Below are 17,361 nucleotides of genomic sequence, written 5' to 3'. Positions count from 1 at the left end.
CTCCTCACTACAGATCAGTGTCATCTGCAAACATCATAGTCCACAAGGCTCCTTGACCTTGTACATCCTTGTACATCCCACCACCTTCACATACTTCTCTGCCACTAATAACTTCCACAGTTGCTCTCTTGGCACCATACTCATTTATACAGTATGTCTAATGAAAGATTTTGATGATGCCTTATGTGTCAGAATTATGAGAACAAATTAGTTACATTTTCTTGAAACACCGTGTCTCTGTGGCTTTCAAACCCCAAGCCACTTTACACCAAAAAATTAGTCCACCCCAAGGATCACTTCCCCTGGCACAGAGTAATATACTGCACACAGTTAGGCACTCCAGGAGGAGTGCTGTGAATTATACATCGGGGAAACCAAACAACCTGGTTAAGCAGATTGCTCAGTGCAGAAGAGCTACCTCATCAGGCCAAGACTCCACAATGGCCACTCTTTTAGTGATGAGACTATAGACATCCTGGTTAGGGAGGAACGCTGGTTTGAGTCGGGAGTCAAGGAGGCCATTTACGTGAAAATGGAACAACTGCTCTTTCTCATATCTTCATGGTATGGCTCGTGAATTTTCTCTCTCTGTAGCTGCTACGGCTCTGCTTCTTGTTCTTGAAAAATGGGTACTAGAAAACTTCTTCCTCAGGCCTCACTCTCAAATTGATAAGGAAACTGGTGTAAAACTCAACAGCCCTCTCCCATAGAGATCTCCAAACCTCCACATGTATGGCATCTGGATCAACCGCCTACCCACCCCTCATTCTTTTCACTTCCTTCTTGCTAATCCCCTGCACATCATATGTCTGTGACATCATGATTTACTGTCCTCCATCTGTCCTCCTCGCTCTAATTTTCTACACTCATGAGCACCTCCTGCTCCTTCAATCTTCTTAACACACTCTCCTCACCTGTTAGCACACTTCCACTCCTGCCCTTGATAACCCTAACCTGCTGCACATCCTTTCTAGCTCAGTCTCTCTGCCTAGCCCACTGATACAAGTCCTTTTCTGCTTCCTTATTGTCCATCCTCACATGCAACTCACTCAGCCTTTGCAGTTGCCGCCTGTTTTTGCTTCCCTCCTCCTGTACTACTATACTTTCCCTTATCCATTTAGCAGGTCATATGTTAAAAGCAGGCGCTAACTGTGAGCATTGCTTGATAAAGCTGTCTGCTCCAAAAATGGTTTATATATCGTAGATGTATTGTGCACATTTGAAATCAAGTTATAGAAAAAGAGAGAAAAAATAATGATTAATCAGGTGTTATACTTTGGAGATGATTACTCTAACTTTAGTACCTTAATAGCTTTAGAGTTTATCTTTTATTATCTCTGAACAAAACCCTAGTTAGGCTGTCCTTTGATATAACAGCGTATTTTGTTAGCTAACAAGATGAGAAGTGTTAAGAAAGCACTTTTTTAGTAGAATTAATGAGATGTAGTTTTTTTTACTGTAGCCAGTATTGCTATTGGTAAGCTAATATTCAGCAAAATCTATACGCTAAGCAAATGGCACCTTTAAAGAGTTAAACACACCAAAATTCACTGACTCACAGATGCAAAAGTCAGCTGCAATTATTATATTAAATGCCAAGGTTACTGAAGAAAACAAGAAACAGCATGCCGCCTTTGGCCTGTTGAGCAGGAGATGAAATGAAGTGGCAAGTAGTTCGTTTTGCTAACATGACACTCCCAGCTAATTGCTGTCATGGAACCAGAAGCTAATCATTTAGAAACTCCTTCTGACCACAAACTGGGACTGCACCGTCTTAAACACACGGGGTCCAAACAGCAGACAGGGTTAAGACTGATTTGTCAAGGGGGCTTAGATGGCACTCAAAGACATGTGCACACAAACGCACACGAGAACAAATTCATACAAACTCACAAAGACAGATAACAGAAGCTGTAATTACAGAGTTGCTGCTCAGCCATGAGTGAACAACACAGCTCTGAAGAGAGGACGCCTTATTCCAAACACACACTCCCACACAGATCTGAGGATAGGATGCTTTACCACTACTACGGCTATAATTACTACCATAAAAGAGAGTGCTAGATAAGTGCAGATATGACTATGGGTGGACACTCTCAAATGCTTTAACATATAATTACAGGAATACATAGATTAGAACGCAGGCAATTTGTAAGATGAAGGTCAACAAGAATTACGACGTTGTAGTACTTCAAGGTTATCACAATTTGCGTGCACGAGTGTGCAAGAAATCGGAGTGCTTAATGTCGAAATCTGGTGATTTGCCTCTTACCCTCTTTGTCCTTTTCTTGATAGGTTCAGCCTGATATGTGCACTGTATGCGTTTGTGTGTCTCTGTGGGTGAGTCACTCGAGTCAGCGAACTATATGTGTGTGTGGCAACTGGCTAGAGTGGACCTTAATTGGTAGGATAGAGGAAAGTTACTCCAGTTTCTTGGTTGGCTGGTCACTGTATGTTCAATTCAGGTGAGGATTAAGAACAGGAGAAATGTGCAGTGGAATTTTGTCTAAGTGATTTACTGCCTTTAGTACACCATTAATTACAGCAGCCCACCGCTGACTTGAAACTCTAAACTTTAAGGTTAGTTATAAGGCGTTAGCGTAGCAGACTTTACTCCTGTGGAAGTAAAAACTCTTGATAATTGGATAGTTACTCTGCACTAGTAATTGTTTAAGTGTTTCTTTATTTGATCCATGGCATTACAAAACAGTACATGTACATGTTTTGGGTAGTACAAAACATTATGGTAGCTTCCTGATGGCGTTTGAGTGACACCAGAGCAGCTTCACTACAGCGTGGCGTTCATTCTACAAGTGTCTGCTGAAGGACTAGAACGCCACCTTCATGAAATAATTCCTCATTTGATGTTTTAATAAGTGCAGTCTAACATGTCCCCCCAACATCTTCAATAATAACTAATGACCACGAAGCTCATCGGGTAAATCTAGTTACGCCTACCTATAAGGCCACAGTTTTACTCGCTCTGTGCAAGCTTTTAATATTTACCTAAAGGCAGAAGGATATTTTGGAGTGTTTTTGAGGGCACGTCTGAATACTGACAATGCAGTGGAGAATACACAGACATCTGCATAGAACAATAACGCTGGCGTCGTCTGCCATCATTAATTTCATTATCCATACCTGCTTTACTTCCTGTAACATGTCAAGCTCTGGATATGTCTGTCATGCTAGTTTTAAGAACATGTGTCTGGCTCGTCAGATTGCTGTAAAGCCAGTAGCTGTCTGTGTTGCAGTGTTTGCTGGATCAAGCTGCTCACTAAAACCTACTAAATATTTTAGTGGTTTCTGGCCTGAAGATGTTTCTGTGTCTGCCTTTCTTTTCTCTGAACTCTTCTTTGTTTTTCACCTTCTGTCTCCTTGCCATCCTCAGGTGTTTTGTGGAACTTGTCATCATGCGACGCCCTGAAGATGCCCATCATCCAGGACGCTCTGGCCGTTCTGACCAACGCTGTGATCATCCCACACTCGGGCTGGGACACCTCCCCGCACACGCAAGAGGACCGCAAACTGCACCTACACTCCTCCCAGGTCCTCCGCAATGCCACCGGCTGTCTGCGGTAGGTGTCTCTACCTATTCCTTAGAAAAAAACAGTATTCACACATTTCAAGAACCCAACATACAACTGGAGAAGTCTCTTTTTGTAGATGTTGTGCTGGTCACAGTCCTACTGTTACCGGGCACATCTAAAAAAGTCTCTGTTAGTTAAAACAGTGTTATTTTTAAATTGTGCTCTGTGTTATTTTTAACGCCCTATACACAGAGAGAACTGATAGAATTAGCTGCATTTAAGATGACTCATCGTTTGGCTTCAGAGCTGCTGTGGCTTTGCTTTTTCTCACTGGAGACGTGGTGCTAGTCTTACAGGTCAGTCTGGAAGTAGTGACACGTGCTTTTATCATTTTGTTTTGGGTCTTTTACTCCAGCATGTTGGATTAAAAGTAAACCTTTGCATATGAAGAGGAATAGAACAACATATATATATGTATGTACATATACTGAAGCTCAAATTGCCAAAAAATGTGAAAGCTGGTTCTGATAACACACAGTATGTCACTATTTGTTACCTGAACAACACCTGGCACTAGGATGCATTATGGGAAGAAGGCAAGCTGGCAGAGCAAGAGAGTGTGATGCTTTGGGTAATGTTCTTCTGGGAAACCTTGGGTCAACAACCACCAACTAAACACAATACTTTGTAAAATATCCAAGAAAATTGTTTCTGCAGAAGATGGAAACAACAAACTGGTTTTGCCACATGGGGCAAAAACACTGGGTTGAGTACAACCAGACTACGAAGGAGGATATATTAGCAGCTGGTGATGTAATTTGCGACTCAAATCTAAACAAATGATTCCACAGAGCGTCGCTGGAGCAGTTCCAGTTTCTTCTTCAGGTTCTAGGCAAATGTCAGGCTACAAAGGAAGAAGGAAAGAGTACAAAAACACCAGGTTTTTCTCTTATACTCAGCTTTTGTGCAAAATTGGATAATTTGATGTCTTTCTGCCTTAAGTAGTGACCTAAATGAAACCATGTGAGAAGTTTACACAAGACACATGTGAGACTTGATCGGTTTTGCATTTTCAGAGGTCAGAATCCAAAATAATAGTGAAGGCCTAATTCATAATCTTTGCATCAGCGAGAGGCTTTCAGCATTACTAAATCTTCATGATGAAATTTCTGTGGTTGACTCTGAGCTCATAAATCTTTCTGATGCAGACATGTAAGCAGTCTACGACACATTTGTTGATGTGCTATTCATTTGAATCCATCACAGCCTTCTACATCAAAATAAGAACAGAAAATATAGCTTGCAGTATTATGACAAGTCCACCTAAAACAGTCTATACGTACCTTATTGGTTGAATCTACCCTGCATCTGTCCGTATCCCTGCACACTGGCAGCACGTTATACAACAGAACAAATAAGTTTGCTTTAATAATGCAGCAGCTCACATCATTCATTGAATTTTTTGACAGTTGGACTGAGGGCTATTTCGACACATTTCCTCTGGAGGATGGGGCACAGGGTGCAGCGGGAGCTGAGTGGGAACGCTGCCATTACTGTATTTGCATGTCTTGCTTCCTGTCGACGCGTGCGTCTGTCTGTCCCTCTGCCTAACTCGGTGTGTGGGCCATTAATCTCAGCCGCGATGTATCTCCTCACCCGCCCCCAGTGAAAATAAGCTACACATACTGGCTACTTACGGAGGCTTCCGTAGCTGCTGGTGTGTGTGTGTGTGTGTGTGTGTGGGTGTGTGTGTGTGTGTGTGTGTGTGGGTGTGTGTGTGTGTGGGTGTGTGTGTGTGTGTGTGTGTGAGAAGGCACACATCTGATACAGCGGTGCGTGTGTGTGTTTTTTGATTCTGGTTGGCGTGAGTGTGTTGCAGGAGATAGCTTTGTGTGGATCAGCTCCCTAAACTCGAAGGGCTAATTCATCTTTCTCACGCCTCGTTAGGGAATGCTGGGAGTCTGATTAAAGATTGAATATTTCATGGCGGGTTTGGTATATCGCCGGCCACCTGCTCTCTCTCTCTCTCTCTCTTCCATCTCCCATTATCCGCCTCGCATTCTCATTTTCTCTCTCTCCCTCTTTTAGTTACTTTCTCCTCCCTCGCTCCATTTCCATCTCGTCCTATTACTCCGTTTCTCCTCTCTCGATCATATTATCCCTCCTTTATGCCTTTCTTCTTCTGTCTCACGCTGTCTCAGCCACACTGTCTCTCACTTTCACACAGGCACATTTTCTCCCTCTGCTAACTCGCCGCTTCACGCCATATGCTGTCGAGCCAGCTAACGGGAAGAGCTAAAACTTGTGCTGTCAGACTGCTGAATGTGAATTATGTGCATTGAATACGGCAACTAATGAAGAGACAGTTAACCCATTTATTCACTGTACTTGCAGACATGCCTCCGCCACGCTTCTGGGACAAATTACGTCACTATCTGGTATCAATATGGGTGAATGAAGGCAAGAATGTGATTCTTTTAAATGCTTCTCATCAGGGGGACATTTGAACCTTTCTCACTGAAACTAAAGAAATGCAGCACCAACTCTTGCAGTCTTATATAATAAGGCAACAGGCTTTTAACTGATCTACCAGCAGTCCATATAACGAATGATCTGTGTGGGTGAGAGAATACATTGAAGGCCTGTAATAATCACTGACTTGATGTAGCCTTTTTGCAGAATCCTTCTTTAGAATGATTTTTGTGTGGACTTTCTTTTGCTTTGTTGCTTTGTTACAAAAAACATTTGCCTTTAAAATCTGAAAGCAACAACCTAAATTGTCCATTATGTTGTCCCCAAATGAGCAAAATGAGAACTACTGATGGATTATAATGCAGTTTTGGACATTAAATTGCTCCATGTACTTGTAGATACATCCTGCCAGCTGTCAAAGAGAGAACTAACAAGGGCAAAGCTAAATACATATATCGAATGAGATTTTGTTTTTTATCCGCTGTAAACCTGCATTTGATTAGAGAATTAAAGATTAAAGAAAGACAAAGAAATAGGCTCTTTAAAGAGCGACATTTTCGTCGATGGACATTTTCCCTCAGCTGTAGCGGCACGCTGTGGGTTAATCAATTGTTCTCGGTTTTAAAACCTGCTCTATAGACATGTAACCTTTGTCCTGCATTGTGATTCTCTCCTTATTTAGATTCTTCACACCGAAAGATCATAATGAGAGATAATCTGTAGCTCTGGTTTGCAAGGGAACGCTTCAGAGGGATTAATTATCTGTAATTGAGTGTGGTTAATTAAACTGAATCGATTAACAGGTAGTAGCCAAAATGTGGGAAATGTCTGCAAGAAAGAAGTATATAAAGAGGTTTACAAATATTCTTAAGTGTTCTTTACTTTGGTGTTTATCGGCGTGTGCCCTATGTGGCTCACAGCGCTTTTAGTCAGTGTGTCTGTGTTTGGGCTCAAGACAAAAAAAAAGGGAAAGATTCAGACTAGCACACAGATTGTCAACAACCTGAAATATTTAAGCAATTATTTGACAGTATAATGAAAATATAATGCTCTCATAACTTAATAAAACTGAGAGACACTCAGCTGAGGTCACAATTAAACAGCCAGCTGCATTACTTAAATATGTCACTTCAACGCTACATGTCTGGAGGTTTTTTTGCATTACATTTAAGGTCAGGCCTCTCTCTCAAACTCTCACTAATACATTCAGAACTGCACGACCTCAACAGACTTGGGTATTAAAACAACCATGACTGGCTATTAAAAAAACATCCAGACTGATTCCATGTAGCTTTGAAAACTGGTAGCTTTTATAAACACAGCCTTGTGTATTAGGAGTGAATAATGGAGCAGTAACACTAGTTCTTGCCTTGCATGGTATCTCCTCTTGTTAAAGCTGCACTGTCCAAATCAAACATTTCATAAGACTAATAATGTGTTAGCAAACAGTTCCCCATTCAAACACTTAACAGGAGCCCTGAATTTATTCTGCTAAAACACATTTTTATCTCCTCTGGTAAATATCTTTTGGTTAGCTAGCTGCTAACAGTTTTTAGCAGGTGCATTAGCATGCAGTGACGAGTAGCTTGGGATCAGACATCTAACCATTTGCCAGTACAGGACCTCATTCAGTTTATACACCGTTTGGAAACTCTAACAGTTAGAGCTTTTGCTGTTCTACCATTTGCTTGTGATTTTTATCAGTTGAGTTTTGTTTTTGTCGTTGTAAGTCCAGTGACACTCCATTAAGGTCTTTTTTTTCTTCCCGTAAACCCTCAATAAAATATTTTCTCTTACTGAATGCACCTTTGTTTTTACTGGTTAGGCTTTTTGAGGCTGGTTATGGTACAGAAATACTTCAGCCACACCTCCAACAGTACAAGTGTTTCTCTGTAGATGTTTCCATTTGTTCATGTTTTTGTAGAGGACTGTTTGTCAGTCTAAGTCCGTTGTTCCCACTTCTTTAACCTCTTTTTTTTTTTTTTGTCCCTCTGAAATCCCGAGTGGCTCTTTACTAAATGCACCTCTGTGCTTCTTAGCAAGTCTCTAACATTGGATATGTGCTGTTTACTGCTGGGCTGGAGAGGGTAGAGTAGCATAGAGTTGTTTTGTGAGCAGCCTGCAGGGTCTGAAAATGAGCTTTACAAAAGCCATGAGGCTGAGCCAAACAGCAAAATTGTGCCCTAAAACCCAAAATGGTCTGCAGAGCCTGTGGTCAGATAACAATCCTATGCTTCCTCACTATGAGTGACCCCTGTCTCATTACACATGGTCATTTAATTCCATTGTAGTTAAATATATAATTCATGGAAGTGCTGCAGCTGTAAGATTGAGGTATTTTTGAGGGTGGATATATGCAGTTATGTGTTCTTGCTGGATAATATCTAATTTCCACACTATATATGCTTGTTTTCTTCTGCAAATGTGATTTTAAATATCAAGGGTTTTATGTTCTACTTTTTTCTCTCTTATTCATTTTACTGTTGAGAGGAGTTGATAAATGTTAGGCTGCTAATCCTCCCACTGCAGGCGAAACACCTTTTCCATTACATCGATTTCCAGCAACGTTTATTTTTAGGGGGTGTATGTCTATATCGGCCAAAATTCTTAATGTACACATGTGTTTACACACAGTATGTTAGAGTTATATTTACGTCCCAAAGGTAGGGCAGGAGATATTGTGACTGACTTTCCAACAATCACAACTTACTGTGTTCAGCTGTGGTGCTACTCTGATACATGTGCTGCAGAAAACAACAGAGTTGTAACTTGTAAGGTAAAAATCCAACAATAACATGAGAGAAAACCCCAACAATCAGACAACCCCCTATGAACAAGCACTTGATGACAGTGGGAACAAAAAACTGCCTTTTAACAGGAATAAATCCAGGCAGAACCAGGCTCAGGGAGGGAGACGGGGCAAAAGAGTCAATGTGAAAAAGAGCCAGAGCTTAATGATAACTAATGAATAAATGCACAGTGATGTTTAAACATACTGAGATTGACAAGAGGTCAGTGCAAAAGAAATGCTCAGTGCATCGTTGGAGAGCCCCCAGCATCAGTTTTAATTTCTCTGAACTGACTTGATAGCTACTTTTAAGCTAAATGTTATTTTTGTGGACAGAAAAAAGTCAGGACACAACAAGATACGCAGAGCACTTGAATTTCTAACGAAAGGGTGGTCTATGATTGTGTGTTAAACAGTCTAAAACTTAGAGATGAGTTTAAATTGCAATACTGGTAATAGTTGGTTATATTTATGCCTGATTATAATCGTCTTAATTCCATATTTTAGGAGGCCCATTGGCTGATTAGTTGTTTTTGTCTACTTTGAAAGCATTTATTTTAAAACGGTAGTAAAAAAAGCATATGTGAAGCCATTAATAGTGCACTATTTTTGAGTTTTGTATCTGCACATTAACCACACATTGTAATAACCTTCACTATCATAAATAGCCAATTCAGAGGCAATGGAGTATTCAGACGTTAACAGAGTTTACATAACTTAATTAAATGCATAATTGCCATTCATATTTCTGCATTTGGTGTTTATTTGTGTGACAAAATGAATTAGAGGTGTCGTATTGCAGCTGAACAGCACCACGCCTTTTTAAATTAATTTGTTATTCTCTGAGAAAAATCAAATGCAGAGCTTTGTCTTGGTGCCATTTCTCACTGACACTGAGGGCACAAGAATTTCCTAGCTATCTCTAATAGCCTGACATTTAAAGGACATTACACCCAGCCTCTCTCCTCTCTGTCACACAGACAAGCATTTCCATACGTTTCAACAAGCACATGTGCTCACACTCAGAAAACCTGTGGGGAAACAAAACCTAATGGGCAATTCGGTGTGTGGAATCTTCTAAAAGCCGTTCTGTTCCTGTGTTTTACAGGAACGTGAGCTCTGCAGGTGAGGAAGCCCGTAGGAGGATGAGGGAGTGCGAGGGTCTGACTGACGCTCTGCTCTATGTCATCCAGACCGCTCTGGGGAGCAGCGAGATTGACAGCAAGGTAATGCACATACACACAAATGCACACAAATATCTGCAAGGCATACAAACTCACATAGCCTCTAGCTCATTCACACACACACACATATACACACACCTGCACACAGTGAAAGAGAATGATGTGGAAGGGCCATGCAAATGTGTTTGTTTGTGTCCTCTTGTTTTGTACACATATCATCAAGAACTCAAATGCACGTGGTGCTTTTGCTTTCCAAACATGTGTACTATTTATGATTTGCATAAATCTGCATGTGGAAAATGCAAATGTGTTTAATCTTTTCCCTCACGGACTGTATGCGATCACTGTATAATCACTCTCAATCACGTTCAAAGCTTGCAGGCCACAAATACACTGCAAAAAATGATGCACAGGTTAAAGTTTTTTGTTGCTACGTTCACAGCACACAAGCTGTTTCCAAAAAGCTGACACAAGAATTAATGATTTCCAAACCAGTTAAACCCTGTATTCATTCATTTGTTTAAATACTCCAAAAAACATCTACCAGTACAAAGATCTGACCTCAGTTGTTGTTAAAATTGGTGCCTACCCAAATCCAGGATAATACTGATAAAACATAACTCACTGTCCAAAGAAGTTTGAACTATTTTTAAACATTTAACTCAATATAGTTGTGAAAAAACATTTTTTAAATGTAATGCCGACAACAGGATTCAGGAAACTGTGAGCCAGGACTGGAAAAGCTGAAGTTTAAAAGTTTTTAAAAAATGTTTGTGTTTTTTTTTTTCAGTGTCAAGCGTAGTGAGAGGAAGACTGTTATGTCAGTCTGCAGTAATTCATATCTGTCAGTGTGGCTCTGTTCTGTTTTTGGACAGCAACAGCAAAATGCAACACAGAACACAGCGAGCATCAATGACAACAGATATTAAGTCACATACAGCATGAAATAAGGAGCAGGGGTAGAGGTGGGTTGCACAGCGGCTTGCAGATGTTCCGTAACTGTGATCAATTGAAGATGCTTAAATAATGCACCCTACATGGATTTTGCCGATTGGATGTATAGAAAGCTAAGTAATGAGGTAATGTCATTTGGCGTCTAGATGAGATGATCTGCCAGGATCATGGCTGAGGTCAGTTGAGCTATGACTGTGCTCAATGTGTGGACTAATTATATGTATTGGCAAGAGATGAATCACTTCATTGGATATAGAAGGAACAAAAAGAAGATGGGAAGACGTTCAGCAATAAGTGTGAATGTGTTGGGAAATGATTTGACAATTGAAAACAATACTGCACTCTCTACGCGCTGTTGTTGAGTTAATGTGAAGGCCATGTGAAAGTTGTAGTGACTGACTCTGAACTGAAAGTTGGCGACTATGTGCCTCAGCATCCACTAGGTTACTTCCACTTTAATATAATACCATTAACAATAGGCTGTGGAATATTTAGTAGGTAGGAAATTTCACGACTGGACATGTTGCACTAGTGGCATCCTATCAAATTCACATTCAAATTTTATTTGTCACACACGCAACCATTAGAGTTGGATGTCTCGAGACTGGTCTTGGTCTTTTACGTGGTCTTGGTCTTGTCTTGGTCTTGTCTTGGTCTTGGATCCCTCGGTCTTGTGGGACAGTAGAAACGGGTGAGGAGGGCTGTGCGAGTGCATCGCAAAAACACATAAATATGCCTGACACCCGTAAACGAAGCAGAATCTGGCTGCAGTTTAAAGACTTTTTTGTCTTGGTCTCGGTCTTGGTCTCGTCTCGACTTTGTCTTGGTCTTGACTCAGTCTGTCTTGGTCTTGTCTTGGTCTCGATACCCTCTGGTCTTGGTATTGTCTTGGTCTTGGTTTAGGCGGTCTTGACTACAAGTCTAGCAACCATATGCAGTACGACATGTGGTGAAATGCTTATTGCCGTGCAATGCCTGACCATTAAATGACAGTAAGAATTCTCAGCAAGATTTACAGATTTACAGATTACCACAAAATTTACAGATTTTAACTTAGAAATTTACAGTAAAATGTGCAAATAACAATTTATGAAAGAAATTATAAGAAGTGTGCAAATAAACAGAGTGCGTGCGGTGATGTGTGTTAGAGAGTCCAGTCCTACACCTGGTTCAGGACTTGAATAGCCTGGGGGAAGAAGCTCCTCCCCATTCTCTGTGTTTTGGCCTTAAGGGAGTGGAAGCGCTTCCTAGACCTCAACAGTGAGAAGAATCCATTGTTGGGATGGGAGAGGTCCATCATGATCTTCCTGGCTTTGGTCTTGCATTGCTTGGTGTAGATGGACAGCAGGTCAGGAAGCTCTGATCAAATGATATGTTCGGCCGAGCGAACTGCTCTTTGCAGATCTCGTCTGTCCTGCTTGGTGCTGTTCCCAAGCCAGGTGCAGATGTTTCCCGTCAGGACGCTCTCGATGGTGCAGGAGTAAAAGTTCTTAAGCACCTTCAGTGGCTGATGGAAGTCCCTGAGTCTTCTGAGGAAGAAGAGACGCTGGCGGGCTTTCTTAACCAGGGTGTTAATGTGACAGGACCATGACAGGTCCTGAGTGATATGGACACTCAGGACCTGTCACATTCCAGCGTACCACACTGGAATTCATTGAGCTCCTGAGAGCGACCCAGTCTTTCACAAATGTTTGTAGAAGAAGTCTTCATGCTTCGGTGCTGATTTTATACATTTGTGGCCATGAAAGTAATTGGAATGCCTGAATTCACCAGAATTTAATGGATAGGTGAATATTTTTGACAATTTAGTGTAATTTGGGGATTTCACCATCAGCAATAGAGAGCGATCTCAAGCCTTTTTGATTCAAAAACAAACTTTAATTTTGTTTCTTTGTTTTCTAGTCATTTTTTAGAGTGTACCATGTATTACTCAATCCAGATGGTCAGTGACACAGAAACATCTCTAGCGAGAGTTTTTTATGTGAGCACATTTGCATCCATGTGTATATGTTTCTGTGCCACAGATACATGTGTGTTTGATGGTGTTTTAGTGTTTTTAGCTGTGTGGGTGTTTGTGTGTGAGTTTGTGCGTCAAGTGGAGGCCCTTCACAAGTAGATGTGAAGTTTTTAATCCGCAGAAATCCTTCACAAGATCAAAGACTGTGACTGCTGACTGCATAGACACTCACAACAATAGGATTAGTGTGTGTGTGTGTGTGTGTCTCTCTCCATTATGTGCGCTGCATGTGTGTCTATCTGAGTTTATTTGTTGTGTATACAGTCCGGTCCAGAGTTTGGCTGGGGATGTTTTAGTGGTGGCCATCTTTCTGTCCTTCACCTCTGTGTCTTTCTCTTTTGCTGTCTCTCTTTCATTACCTCCCTCCATCAGACTGTAGAGAACTGTGTGTGCATCCTGAGGAACTTGTCGTACCGTCTGGCTGCGGAGACCTCTCACAGCCAGCAGGGGGGATCGGAAGAGTTGGACGGCTTGTTATGTGATACTGGAGGGAAGGACGCAGAGAGTTCGGGATGTTGGGGCAAGAAGAAGAAGAAAAAGAAGGGACATGACCAGGTGAGAACAGAAGAATGGCGAAACTGGTCAGCATTCATTGTCATATAACAGTCTCGTAGATTATGACTGTGGTGACAAATACATGGTGGCTGTTTTCTCTGAACAGTATTCTGATATACCTGAATGACCTGAAAAACCTGGGGATAATGCTAACATACACAGGTATCACACTGAGCAGCAACCACGAGAGCTAAAAACCATTTAGCTCTCATGACCATTTAAGGCTGGCTCCAAAAGCTGGTTTATAACAAAAAGCCATTTTCCCAAGGTGCATCGTAACCTCATTATTAAACCCTCAAGCTTTGAAGTATGTAGTGCACCCATGTGAGAATATTTCTGTGTCCTGCCTCTTGCATGCTTCAATCAGCCATCCGCACCCTTAGCTCTTCCAAACTGCAAGAAGATGACTGATGCAAATGATGCAAATTTTGTCTAGAGAAACTGGAGATTTACATGTGCTTTTAAAAACTTCCATGTGTGTTTAAGAAGGAAGTAGCTGCAGTAATCAAAGGTGACAGTTACCTGTTGACTTCTGCTAAAAAGTTTCTGCTGCTGCTCATCTGATCTGTGAAATCAACATGGTGAAGTCTGCACAGTGGCTAGTATGATTAATACACAAGTATTTTACAGCTATTAAAACCCTTTTTTGAGGGATCCCTTTGACTTCTTCTTTGCAAAACTAGATAAATAGGCAGAAAGTTTTTGCATTCCACCATTTTTGTCTAAATGTGGTCCCTTCAACCTCCAACAAACAGCCAGATTTACTAACGCATTCCACTAGCGCAAACTGGGTTTTGTAAAAAAATAAATAAAAGTACTGTTGGCATTTACAACGAGAGCACGGGGAGAAGAGTGCACAGTTTATTTCTGTGAGTTTCTTTCTTGGGGGGGAGAATATTTACATGATGACTTATTTACGTTTGGAAACTGTAATTTATATATATATATATATATATGTAATATTAGCACATTCATCTATAGTTGAGATATATATATATATATATATATATCTCAACTATAGTTGAATATGCTAATGTGCTTTTTTTAATTGAAAAAGTAGCATAAGTCTTTTCACAAACCAAGCACTGGAGTCACTTGAACCGATGCCCCCGTTCAAACATCCAGATTCAAATGGTGAAGCGCATTAGTTCACATGCAAACAGGTTTCTCATTACAAACTACCTGATTTATTATCTCAGTTAAGTGGAAGTGTTGGAACGTAACTGTAAAATCCAAGTCAAGCATGCAAATTACTGCCTCATTGCAGAGGAGAGGACTTTGAGTCCCCGTCACGTGAACTCTAGGAAGCATCAACAAACGGAGCATGGCAGCCACCATGCAGAGGTGACAGATGGCTAGATTGTTACATTAGCTTAAGTTGCTGTTATCTTTAGTGTCAGAAGTTATGATTTTCTATGTTGTGCTTCTGTAGTGTTAATTTCACCGATAAAAAGCTACGATGATTCCAAATTCATTCGCCTGCAGCGTAGAGTGCAGTTTGATTTGACGATGCTAATGCTAGGTTAGTAGGAGCAACAGTTTGGGGGCAACATTTGGATTTTCTAAATAGAGAGTCTGTTTAAGTGATCAGAACACACAGAAAAAGAGAAAAGAGAAAATGTGACAAAAAGGACTTTAAAGTTGAACTGGTGAAACAAAAACAACAAATTATTTGTGAATGGTTTAAATCTAATCATTGATGATGGGACTATAACACAATCAGATTTGTATCTGTGAGCTTTGTGTTGTCCTGGTGTTTTTTAATTAGCACTTTGATTATTGGTTTATCTTACAGTCTTGGTTTCCTCCTGCTACTTTATCGCTTTCTCTGCCTGTTGTTCTTCCCCCATTCATTCCACACAGATATCACATATAGAATTTTAATGGCCTCATAAAAGCCTTCCTTTATGAGGATTTCTTTCATGGTTTGTTTAATGCTTGGACTGTACCAGTGGGTATTCTGTGACAGGGGTCCATGCCACACTAATTAAACCTAAGTAACAATGTGTCGGCACAGATAGGAGAGCGGTTAGCAAAACAGTATCCTGGGCCTATCGCAGAAGAGACTAAATTTTAAGAGTTACATTTCCTGGTGCAATAAAGTTCATAAATATTGTATTATTCACCACCAACATACATTTATAACAGCTTCTCTCAGTTAAAATATTGCTATTGATATTCTAAGACAAACAGGTATCAGTGTCAAGTAGGGAATCATGCTAACTAGCAGCATCAGGACGTTATGTCTTTACTACCCGTTTCCAGATTTAAAGATGCTGGTTTGTCTCTGAGTTTCCAGGCTCTGTCCATCTGTTTCAATCTGAGTTTCATCCTCTGTTTAGTTAAAATGTGAGAGCTCTTCTAGTTGGCAGAAACCAAACAGCTGCCTTGGAGAAGGCTCTAACCTCTTGTCATGCTAATAAGCAATCAGCATCACATTCTGGTTGAGTGGAAGATGTCTTTTACCACTTCTAGTGAAGCTGCAGGGATTGAAATTCTGGCACTTCCGGTGGGTGAATTGCTCATTAGCCCTGCGTGCTCCTATTTTTTCTCTCTGTCATTTCTAGGAAAGGCAGAAAGAGAGAGAGGAGATTTTTATAAATGGTAGCAATGAGCCATGGCCTTTAACTTCAATTTGTTGAGCTAACCATATGCAAACTCGCATGCAAACCAGGCAGAACCAGGGAGATGAAGGATTTTAAATGTAACCCCGAGATCAGATCGTAAAGAGACAAATCATAACCTCTCCAAACAATAATATATCAGCCCTCTCTCTCTCCCCTCAATGTGTGTTTCTCCACTCCAGTGCAGCTGTGGATGATTACCATGAAGGAGCGATTGGGGAGCTTGTTGGAGAGGGAAAAAACTCTATCAACTGTGGGGTAATTAGAGAAGAGGAGAGGAGAAGAGACAGGAATAAGGAGATGCTAGAAATGACAAAAGGAAGCGATGGAAGACGGGGAAAGAGAAATGACCAAATTGTCAGTGCTGTGTTAGCATTATAACACAGACTATATGCAAGGAGAATGGGAGAATTGTATTTTTTGTTATGAAAAACAAAAATATTAAGCAATTACCAGCATAACTGTAACTATACTCTATGATTCGTGTAGCTTCTGTTGTTTGTCTGGCTCTGAACTCTAGCTAGCTTTAGCTTAAGCCGCTTAAATTTGTTAGCTTCTTTAAAATATCCATGTTTAGCTAGGTGATGTTGATTCAAATGTCTGATTAGGTTTGCTGCAATGAACCTTTCTGTAGTGGTCGCTCAGTTTACTTTGGCTAACATTGTGTCTTCACTTGTACTGAAGAGCTTCCGTGCTAACTATAAGTTAGCATGTGAATGACAATGGGATGTGTATTTCTTGCGCATGCCTGAGATAGACTGAAACAGCTGGTATTCAGGCATTCATGAGCCCAAGCTACAGCTGCATTTATAACATGGGATACTCGATTACTTATGGGCAGGACAGCGGTGTGGTGTTTATTCCTTGTTTAGTTTCAGCGTTTCAGTCAGTGGAACGTGAAAAACATTTTCTATAGTATTTATATCAGTGCCTCAGTATCTAACGTCAGTCAATCAGTGATCTGCAATTGTGCATTATTTAGTAGTTTTAAAATGAAATGCCCAGTAATTTAATAACATGCCACATGTAAACTGTATATGTGATTCTATAATCCCAAATCGATTTCATAAAAGCCGGTCCCAATCTGCATTTAAAATGTAGTGCTTCAAAAACTAATGGTGCTGCGTATGAAAATATGGAAGCAGCTACTCATTCGTTAATTATGTTGCAGCGTTACTGTGAGCTCTCCTGCATCTCAAAGATTTTTCACATTTATTATTGATATACAGTATCTGTG

General features: G+C 40.7%; 1 protein-coding gene across 10 annotated transcripts in view; it reads left to right on the top strand.

The window, feature by feature from the left end:
• Window positions 1–17,361, top strand: part of ctnnd2b (catenin (cadherin-associated protein), delta 2b) — a 213,254-nt gene that overhangs the window by 176,884 nt on the left and 19,009 nt on the right. For all 10 annotated transcript variants that reach the window (XM_013264678.3, XM_013264676.3, XM_005475919.4 and 7 more), the window contains 3 exons: window positions 3,392–3,578; window positions 9,899–10,016; window positions 13,318–13,500. In XM_013264678.3, coding sequence (XP_013120132.1) covers window positions 3,392–3,578; window positions 9,899–10,016; window positions 13,318–13,500 — 488 coding nt within the window. The remainder of the gene's footprint in view (window positions 1–3,391; window positions 3,579–9,898; window positions 10,017–13,317; window positions 13,501–17,361) is intronic.

The sequence above is a fragment of the Oreochromis niloticus genome, linkage group LG18, assembly GCF_001858045.2.
Source record: "Oreochromis niloticus isolate F11D_XX linkage group LG18, O_niloticus_UMD_NMBU, whole genome shotgun sequence".
Classification (NCBI taxonomy): domain Eukaryota; kingdom Metazoa; phylum Chordata; class Actinopteri; order Cichliformes; family Cichlidae; genus Oreochromis; species Oreochromis niloticus.
The sequence above is the reverse complement of the archived record's forward strand: the minus strand, read 5'-3'. Positions and strand labels throughout refer to the sequence as shown.